The 10,424-nt window shown below is 50.9% G+C and overlaps 1 protein-coding gene across 1 annotated transcript; it reads right to left on the minus strand.

The window, feature by feature from the left end:
- Window positions 1-6,904: 6,904 nt before the first annotated feature.
- On the minus strand, window positions 6,905-8,764 carry lingo1b (leucine rich repeat and Ig domain containing 1b; the record flags this gene model as incomplete). Its single annotated transcript, XM_079497522.1, has 1 exon — window positions 6,905-8,764. Exon 1 carries the CDS (start codon window positions 8,753-8,755, stop codon window positions 6,905-6,907), a length of 1,851 nt encoding a protein of 616 aa, XP_079353648.1. The 5' UTR covers window positions 8,756-8,764.
- Window positions 8,765-10,424: the final 1,660 nt, after the last annotated feature.

Genomic DNA, 10,424 nt, shown 5'->3' on the forward strand with positions numbered 1-10,424 from the left:
TGATTGGACCACACAGCTGAGATCTATTAACCACTCAAAAAACCTATGCAATTTATTGACCGGGTCCCACAGGGTTGATCCTATTGGTCCTGGCCTCCTTTTGTGTGAAGCACAGCGGAGCTGGTTTTGGCTGCCTCGTCTCTAGGCAACCAGCCACTTTTTGCCTCTAGCCGACCTCTCAGCCATGGGATGCTAGCTGAACGTCATGAAGTCAAACCTTAGAGTATATATGAATAGAGACGGCACCGGATTTCTTCCCATCCACTTGCATTACGTTGCTCTAAAGCGCATGAGGCGATTTCACTCCTCCGTCCGGGTAGGAACAGAGTGCATTCTGGGATGGATTGGGCCCAAACACATGAACGCGCTGCCGTTGACTATCATTGCACGCGTTCACGTGCGTTCACGTATGAAACAGCGTTCACGTGTCATCATGAACGTGTGCAATGATAGTCAACGAACTAGCGTGTTTATGTGTTTGGGGCTAAACTGAAATACCAAATTCGGCCACTATGTCCATTTCGCCTCAGGGTTTCCTCCGGGTGCCGTCTCTATTCATATATACTCTAAGAGTCAAACCAATTTGATGAAACTTGAACCCGCCGCCATGATGCCTCAGAATTCTTTAGGCTAACTAATTTGAGCATAACAGTGCAGCGCAGCTAAACACATGCGTAGACCTCCATGAGAGCACACCCGCTGATTTAATGGCCAACAGTAACACATTTGAGTCTCAGTCGAGTCACTGTACCCGCGGACCCCCACGCAGACTACCGCAGGGACCCCCGATGTATCCGCAGACGCCCGCGCAGACTACCGCAGACCCCCGTGATGGCCTCCACGGGGACCCCCGCTGTACCCGGTTGAATTGTAGGACAAGAATTAATCAAGAGTCTTGTTTGTCTCCGCTTCGCCCCGAGCATATTAGAGAAGAGTTGTTCGGCTTGGTTTCCTCAGCGGGTAATGAGAATTATTGTACCCGCTTCTGCACGGTATAAATGACTGCTTTGCTATTTAGCCACACTCTGTGTTGTCCTAGCGGGATGATGGCGAGAGTATTCATTTCGAGGACCCCCACGCAGACTACCGTGGACCCCCGCGCTGGCCTCCACGGGGACCCCCACTGTACCCGCGGACCCCCACGCAGACTACCGCGGACCCCCGCGCCGGCCTCCACGGGGACCCCCACTGTACCCGCGGACCCCCACGCAGACTACCGCGGACCCCCGCGCCGGCCTCCACGGGGACCCCCACTGTACCCGCGGACCCCCACGCAGACTACCGCGGACCCCCGCGCCGGCCTCCACGGGGACCCCCACTGTACCCGCGGACCCCCACGCAGACTACCGCGGACCCCCGCGCCGGCCTCCACGGGGACCCCCACTGTACCCGCGGACCCCCACGCAGACTACCGCGGACCCCCGCGCCGGCCTCCACGGGGACCCCCACTGTACCCGCGGACCCCCACGCAGACTACCGCGGACCCCCGCGCCGGCCTCCACGGGGACCCCCACTGTACCCGCGGACCCCCACGCAGACTACCGCGGACCCCCGCGCCGGCCTCCACGGGGACCCCCACTGTACCCGCGGACCCCCACGCAGACTACCGCGGACCCCCGCGCCGGCCTCCACGGGGACCCCCACTGTACCCGCGGACCCCCACGCAGACTACCGCGGACCCCCGCGCCGGCCTCCACGGGGACCCCCACTGTACCCGCGGACCCCCACGCAGACTACCGTGGACCCCCGCGCCGGCCTCCACGGGGACCCCCCGCTGTACCCGCGGACCCCCACGCAGACTACCGCGGACCCCCGCGCCGGCCTCCACGGGGACCCCCACTGTACCCGCGGACCCCCACGCAGACTACCGCGGACCCCCGCGCCGGCCTCCACGGGGACCCCCACTGTACCCGCGGACCCCCACGCAGACTACCGCGGACCCCCGCGCCGGCCTCCACGGGGACCCCCACTGTACCCGCGGACCCCCACGCAGACTACCGCGGACCCCCGCGCCGGCCTCCACGGGGACCCCCACTGTACCCGCGGACCCCCACGCAGACTACCGTGGACCCCCGCGCCGGCCTCCACGGGGACCCCCACTGTACCCGCGGACCCCCACGCAGACTACCGCGGACCCCCGCGCCGGCCTCCACGGGGACCCCCACTGTACCCGCGGACCCCCACGCAGACTACCGTGGACCCCCGCGCCGGCCTCCACGGGGACCCCCACTGTACCCGCGGACCCCCACGCAGACTACCGCGGACCCCCGCGCCGGCCTCCACGGGGACCCCCACTGTACCCGCGGACCCCCACGCAGACTACCGCGGACCCCCGCGATGTTGACACATAATGAGAGATGTTCTTTAATACCTGCCAAGCCAATGTTAACACTACAACCGACAGCTATGAGGTGCAATATATAATGGTTTGGACAATGGCCTATACCTGAGAGTGAACAAATACAACCAAATGGACCCATAACAGTCCATTTGTACAGTCTCAGAGTTTATTGTTATAAAAGGGTCCTCTGGTTCCATTTGTATTATAGGCTAAGGCTACACTCTCACAGTTACAGAGTCATCTGGACAGATGCTGTTGTTGTTTCCACACACACATAAATACAGATAGACAGATATTTACATGTCATAGCACAATTCTGGAGATACAAGGTAGCAGCTGGTAATTAATTGATAATTGATCAATTCTTGTTTCTTGTGTTCGCCTATTATGACATGCCTAATCGTTAATTTGTATATTTATGCTTAAAGGACCACTTCACCACTTTTCAACCTACCTTCATATAATCGGTCCGCACTAATGTTCATGATTAAAAAAAATCTGCCTAACGATGATGTCACTGGTGGACGGGTTTCTGAACTGCCCACAGCCCTCCTAAGAGACACAGACTGGTTTCTGAACTGCCCACAGCCCTCCTATGAGACACAGACTGGTTTCTGAACTGCCCACAGCCCTCCTATGAGACACAGACTGGTTTCTGAACTGTCCACAGACACAGACTGGTTTCTGAACTGCCCACAGCCCTCCTATGAGACACAGACTGGTTTCTGAACTGCCCACAGCCCTCTAAGAGACACAGACTGGTTTCTGAACTGCCCACAGCCCTCCTATGAGACACAGACTGGTTTCTGAACTGCCCACAGCCCTCCTATGAGACACAGACTGATTTCTGAACTGCCCACAGCCCTCCTATGAGACACAGACTGGTTTCTGAACTGCCCACAGCCCTCTAAGAGACACAGACTGGTTTCTGAACTGCCCACAGCCCTCCTATGAGACACAGACTGGTTTCTGAACTGCCCACAGACACAGACTGGTTTCTGAACTGCCCACAGCCCTCCTATGAGACACAGACTGATTTCTGAACTGCCCACAGCCCTCCTATGAGACACAGACTGGTTTCTGAACTGCCCACAGCCCTCTAAGAGACACAGACTGGTTTCTGAACTGCCCACAGCCCTCCTATGAGACACAGACTGGTTTCTGAACTGCCCACAGCCCTCCTAAGAGACACAGACTGGTTTCTGAACTGCCCACAGCCCTCCTATGAGACAGACTGGTTTCTGAACTGCCCACAGCCGTCCTAAGAGACACAGGCTGGTTTCTGAACTGCCCACAGCCCTGCTATGAGACACAGACTGGTTTCTGAACTTCCCACAGCCCTCCTAAGAGACACAGACTGGTTTCTGAACTGCCCACAGCCCTGCTATGAGACACATACTGGTTTCTGAACTGCCCACATCCCTTCTATGATACACAGACTGTTTTTCTGAAATGCCCACATCCCTCCTAAGAGACAGACTGGTTTCTCAACTGCCCACAGCCCTGCTATGAGACACAGACTGGTTTCTGAACTGCCCACATCCCTTCTATGATACACAGACTGGTTTCTGAAATGCCCACAGCCCTCCTAAGACACAGACTGGTTTCTGAACTGCCCACAGCCCTCCTATGAGACACTGAGTAGGAAAGAAATGTGGTATTTTATCATGAACATTAGTGAGGACCAATTATATGAAGATAAGTTGAAAAGTGGTGAAGTGATCCTTTAATACTAAATCTGAGTGATACTGTACAGTAAATTCCATGTACTGAGAGCATATTTATATTCTATTTGGTGTTCCAAAGCAAAGCAAAGTTCTTTGTTTACCCAGGGTGAATGGACTAAGCTCCAGATGCTTGTTTACAGCCAGACCCTGCTCATAGAACATTTCATGGTAGGGGTTCAATGCCTTGCTCAAGGGCACTTCAGCGGTGGTAATATTAACGTGCCGGTCCGGGGATTCGAACTGGCGACCTTCCGATAACAAGACCGCTCCGCAAACCGTTTGGCCACCGCTGCCCCCAACAGAGCATATATTCTATGTGGTGTTCCATGTTCTGAGACAGAGCATATATTCTATGTGGTGTATTCTATGTGGTGTATTCTATGTGGTGTATTCTATGTGGTGTTCCATGTGAATCTGCAGTGCATGGGCATCATGTGAATCTGCAGTACATGGGCATCATGTGAATCTGCAGTACATGGGCATCATGTGAATCTGCAGTACATGGGCATCATGTGAATCTGCAGTGCATGTTTTCATCTTTCAGATGAAAACATTAGGCCTATTTATATCCCTCATTGCAGTGTTGTTTTTGGCAGAAAATTTCTATTTTTAGTTCAGTCATATAGTCTTTGGACTGAAACTTCATTTAGTTTTAGTCACATTTTAGTCACCTGGAATGTTTAGTTTTAGTCGACTGAATGTCATGCGATTTTAGTCGACTAAATCTACAGTTGATGTAGTCGACTAAAATGTATTTTGGCGGGCCTTGATGTCGTCGTAATGACTGTAATGTTTTTACACTTGCTGAAAATAGCCAATCTACAAGCTCCCAACGCGTCGCGCTGCGACGCGTTGTGAGCTTGTAGATCGGCTATTTTCAGCATGCAACCAAGTGTAAAATCACTTATACTGGATCTCTCTTCTCTCGACCCGCCGTAGTCTGAAGACCCACCTTTTCAGACTCCATCATGGCCCATAGCACTTATCCTACCCCCTTAGATAGCACTTTTAGACTTAGATAGCATTTGAAACAGACTTATAGCATGTCATGTAGACAGCACAATAATTGCATTGTATGTAGTCATAGCACATCATAGTACATATGTATAGGTTATATGTATAGTGTCATTATATAGATATGTTCTAGTTACGTTCTTAGCTTACGCATGTTTCATGATAAATGCATTTTATATATGTGATGTATTCCCATGCTTTTGTTCTTGCCTATTGTAAATCGCTCTGGATTAAGAGCGTCTGCGCTAAATGCCTAAATTGTAAATTGTAGTTTTTATTTATTGACGAAATTGTCAATACATTTAGTCTTTGTTTTGGTAGCTTAGTTTTCATTTAGTTTCCATTTAGTTTTCGTCGATAGTAGTAGTAGTAGTAGTAGTCGACGAACACACACACACGTTTTAGTCGACAAAAACAACACTGCCTCATTGTAGATTATCATAAAATAACCTAGCCTGGAAACCAGACGAATCTGCCACAGGAAAATAAATACAAATCCCTGGGGAGATTTTGGTCTGGCACTCCTCAGTTTGAATGACATTCTGCTCACCCCAGAGTCGTGGCCCACAACTCTGTGGGTGACGTTGGCATCTGTTTGTATAACCGCCCCTTGTAAAGAAATACTTCCACACCAAAGTGCCATGCCACTGCCAGGCTAAAAATAACCAGCGTTGTTGTATAAAAATGTAATTTTAATAGACATCCCATCCGCATATCAATTTCAAACAGACATTTCAAGAATTTGACCAAATTACCTTCAGAGCAGTCCTTGGGTGTACTGTATATACCGGAGTTAATTAGAGAAGATAAAACCCCTCATTTAATGTGAAATCTGCGTCGAATGATAGCAGGAAAACAGGAAACCTAAGTCTTCAATTTAGGGATATATCTCTGGGTTGTTTGTTGATTGTGCCACTGAATACTGTTTCTAGTTTTGGAGGTTAACCCATTTTGAAAAATAGCAGATCTACAAGCTCATAGCGCGCCACCGAGTGGCGCACTACGAGCTTGTAGGTCTGCTATTTTTGAAAAATTGTGAAAATATTTATTTCAGAAAACTGGAGGATTTAGAAGATTTCTTTTGAATTTCGAGGTCAGGCCTAAATGGGTTAATTTGTAAACTCTGCAAAATGGACTCTTATCACCTCTCTTCCAGCTGAATTACATCAAAACTGTTTGGGAAAAAGTAGCTGGACACGGAGCCTGCTCTAGATCGTAACATGTTCAAACCCAAAGCTATGAGATCAGCATCACTGTTGGGTCACTGCAAAAATGTACATGGAAAGAACAAGATTACAAGATACAGAAAAAAGACGTACTGTAATAGTTCAAACTGTAGATAGGCTACTGTAAGTTTTAAAGACAAACTCCTTTGTGTTGGCAGAAAGGAGCACATACTGTACTGTACTGTAAAGGTTTGTTTTTATTTTCTTCCTTATTGACTGTTGCCCATTGAAATTCACAGAAATGTCAAATTCAACTTTTCAAGATTATGTCCATGAAACAGTCCCCAAGGTACTTCCTTGAAGCTGTGCAATTTCTACAGCCTCATTTGTAGTCTGTTGGCATGACTCTCTGTCTCTCTCCAACTGAACACACATTTCATGATGTGTGGTCTGTATCCATCCCTATAGGGGTGCAATTAGTACAGAGATTCGTACCAAATGTTCATTCGGTTCGGTACAGGAAAGTACCGAACGAAGAAAAAAAGATTAGTTTTTGTGTGCGGAAACATATACGGGACGTTTGTTTTCCCCAGGAGCGACGGTTCCTTGTTACCTCAACAAGGCAGCCGCACCGACGACAGTCTGTAAACGTATGATCACATGATTTTCATGTTGAACTTCAGCGAGCCCTCAGATGGACTGCCTTCGTCCGCCTCGTCTTTCCGGGGCACATACTCCACCTCGATGGTATTTGACTTGACATTCCCTTTCCCTCTACTCCAAAGGAAGAGGATAACAAGACAGAAAAGCACAACTCCTAAGAAAGAGATGAACCCCATGGTGGTGGCAATGATGAGGGTCTTTACGTCGAACGGGAAAGGAGCCGCGGCGCGAGTCACGTTCGTCCCGTCTTCGCTCGGTTGGTTGGAGATAAAGGCAAACGTTTTGTTTGGCTGATGGGGCCAGTTGGGCGAGTAGCTGTGCACAAACAGGTGAGCCGATTTGGTGTCATTCCCCGCTGCATTGCTGGCGATACACAGGTAGGTGCCGTTGTCCTGGATCTGAGCGTAACGCACCTCCAGCGTGCCTTCAGGGGAAACGGTGAGTCTCGATCCCACGGTTTTGGTGGTAATGAACTCCTTCCTGGGTGACAGCCACATTATCACAGGGACCGGATCGCCCTTGGCCTGACAGGTGAAATGCAGTGTTGTTCCCTCGTCTACGTGGCTTTCTTGAACCTTGTGGTCTAAAATCATAGACTTCTGACAGGTGAAGTACTCGGCGGGAAGTATATCGGGGAAATCCTTGAACTCTTTGCCCTGCACGGCGTCGGGCGAGGCGCACGCGGGCTGCTGCCTGTTGAAGTTGAGCCTCCACCGTCGGCGGAAGACCCAGAGCAGGCGGCAGTCGCAGGCCAAGGGGTTACCGTACAGGGCCAGGGTCTCCAGGTTGCCCACCGAGTGAAAGACGGACTCCTCCAGGGTGCTGAGGCCGTTGATGGACACGTTGAGGACACGGAGGTGATTCAGACCCCGGAACGAATAGGGCTCAATGGTGGCTAATCTCCCGCCGACCAAGTGAAAGGCCTGGAGCTTTTGTAAATTGTGCAGCTGGTTTCCCTCCACGGTGTGAATGGGGTTGAAGGACAAGTTGAGAAAGCGCAGGTGGCCCAGGTGGCGGATCGCCTGGTACGGTATGGCAGTGAGATTGCAGCTGGTCACCGACAGGGACGTGATGTTGAGCCCAAACAGGCATTTGGGGGTCATGGTGTCCAGCGAGGGCATGTGGGAGATCTCCAGCACCCGGAGGCGGTACAGCCTCTTGAAGGAGTAGTCCCGGACCACGCTGACGTTGAGGTGGCGCAGGCGGAGCGTCAGCAGGTTGTGCAGGTGGCCGAGGGCGTCGGTGGGCACCGACGCCAGGCTGCAGCGCTCCACGCTCAGGCTCTCCAGGTTGCTGAGGCCGTGGAAGGAGCGCGGCGAGATGAACACCAGGTCGGCGTCGCCCACCTCCAGCGCCCGCAGGTTGTACAGCTCCTGGAACATGTAGTCCAGGAGGATGACGATCCTGTTCTCGCTGATGTCCAGCTGGGTGAGGTTCACGAGGCCCGTGAACACCCCGAGCTGGATGAGCTTCAGCTGGTTGCTGCGCAGCCCCAGCGTCCGCAGGTTGACCAGGTTGCTGAAGGCTCCCGGCTCGATGGACGAGATGTTGTTCTCGTTGAGCTGCAGCTCCTCCAGCTGGGAGTAGTTGATGAACTCCTCCGGTCCCAGGCCCTTCAGGCGGTTCTTGCTCAGGTCCAGGAGCCTGGTCTCGATGGGGATCCCCTCGGGGAGCGACGCCAGCCTCCGCCGGTGGCACACCACCGAGCGCTCATGCCCGTTGCAGTCGCACCTGGAGGGGCAGCCCGTGGTGGAGCCTGAGAGGACGGTGCCCAGCATCAGGAACAGGATGGGCTGCCAGCACGCCACCAGGTAGCTGTGCCCTCCCGCCTCCCCCGACGCCATCCTGCTGCTCACCTGTGGAGACACAACAAGCACAAAGCGTTGTAAATATACAAACCTTTGGTTAATTTAGCTCAGAGAGTGCACAATTACAACCAAATGGACCCTTACAGGTCCATTTGGTTCCATTTGTACTGTACGCTCTCTGAGTTACAGGTCCGTAACCGTCTATTTGGTATCAATCATTTTGCTGGGGACCTAGTGTATATCTCCCTGTTTGTTTTATACAAAGGCAATTCAAATGCAACAGTTTCTTTAAAATAAAATGAATGTTTAATTTGTTGTTATTGTATTGTGAATAATGTTCTTCCTGGAGGACCCTCATATTCCTTCATGAACTACAATTAAATACATTGAAACCAAAATTATATGTACAGACAGTAGGAGACGAGACAATGGCCATATATAACCCAGCTCATGTATTCTGTGGACCGTGTACAGCTCTGACACAATAGGTGTCAATTCAATGGAGATTTGCTGCAGCTGGTAAAGGCCATTAGGCCTATAGCTGACCTACTACAGGCCTTATAGATGTTACTGGGGAAAAGCATTTTTTTGGGTGGCACATGAAGTGGAATTGTGCCTGCCTGCCTGCCTGCCTGCCTGCCTGCCTGCCTGCCTGCCTGCCTGCCTGTCTGTCTGTCTGTCTGTCTGTCTGTCTGTCTGTCTGTCTGTCTGTCTGCCTGCCTGCCTGCCTGCCTGCCTGTCTGTCTGCCTGTCTGTCTGTCTGTCTGTCTGTCTGTCTGTCTGTCTGTCTGCCTGCCTGCCTGCAGGTTTTGCAGAATGTTTGGTAGTGTTTTGTGTTTACATCGTGTGCTTCTGTTTCCTTGTGTTCTTGTACCCCTCCTCCTCCCCCAGTCTGTCTGTTCCTTCCTGCTGTGTTTTCCCCGCCCACTCCAGCTGTGATTGGTTCCCCGGTGTGTATAATACCTTACTTTTATAGCTGTCTATCAGCTTGTCATCAAATGTTCCAGACAGTGTTCAGTTTGTCTACAGTGTGTTTCCAGTCTACGCCAACAGTAGAAAAAGCTGATGATCCGATCCGACATGTTTCAACCTCGAAAGGTCTTCATTAGGGCGAAAACTAATTATACAGACCTTCCGACTTTGAAACATGTTGGCAGTTGCCTTAACTTATCCTATTGAAATTGGCTTAAGGTCTCATGATATCCAACAAAAATAAATGTTGTTTTCCGACCTCAATTACACAAAAACATATATAACTAGAAAAGTGTGGTTGCCGCAGTCGCTTACATAGGCCCCTCCCTAATTTGAAAATTTCTATAACACTTGAATAGTTTGGTCTTCTGTCCCTGCAAAGGAATTCATGTCTTTATAAACGATTGACGTAATTAATCTTTTATTTGTCCTTCTAAATACCGGTAATGTATTTCACCTCTTGTGGGATTTTGTAGTAGCCTTCTCTAGCCAATTAGCTACTACAAACGGAATATTTAGGCTCAGAAACGTGCTGTGCCTGTGAACATACGGTAGTCCACTAATCGCCCCCCTTTTCCTCCCCATCCTTAGTCCTCTGGGGGGGACTAAGGACCTCCTGAGAGCGCCTGGTCGTTCTGTTTTCTCTGCTACTGTACCTACTCTCTGTGCCAGCCTGCCCTGAACTGCAATAAAAAAGGACTTCAATCTGTAACCGTTCCTTGGTCTCTGCACC

This window comes from Electrona antarctica (assembly GCF_951216825.1).
Source record: "Electrona antarctica genome assembly, chromosome: 3".
NCBI lineage: Eukaryota > Metazoa > Chordata > Actinopteri > Myctophiformes > Myctophidae > Electrona > Electrona antarctica.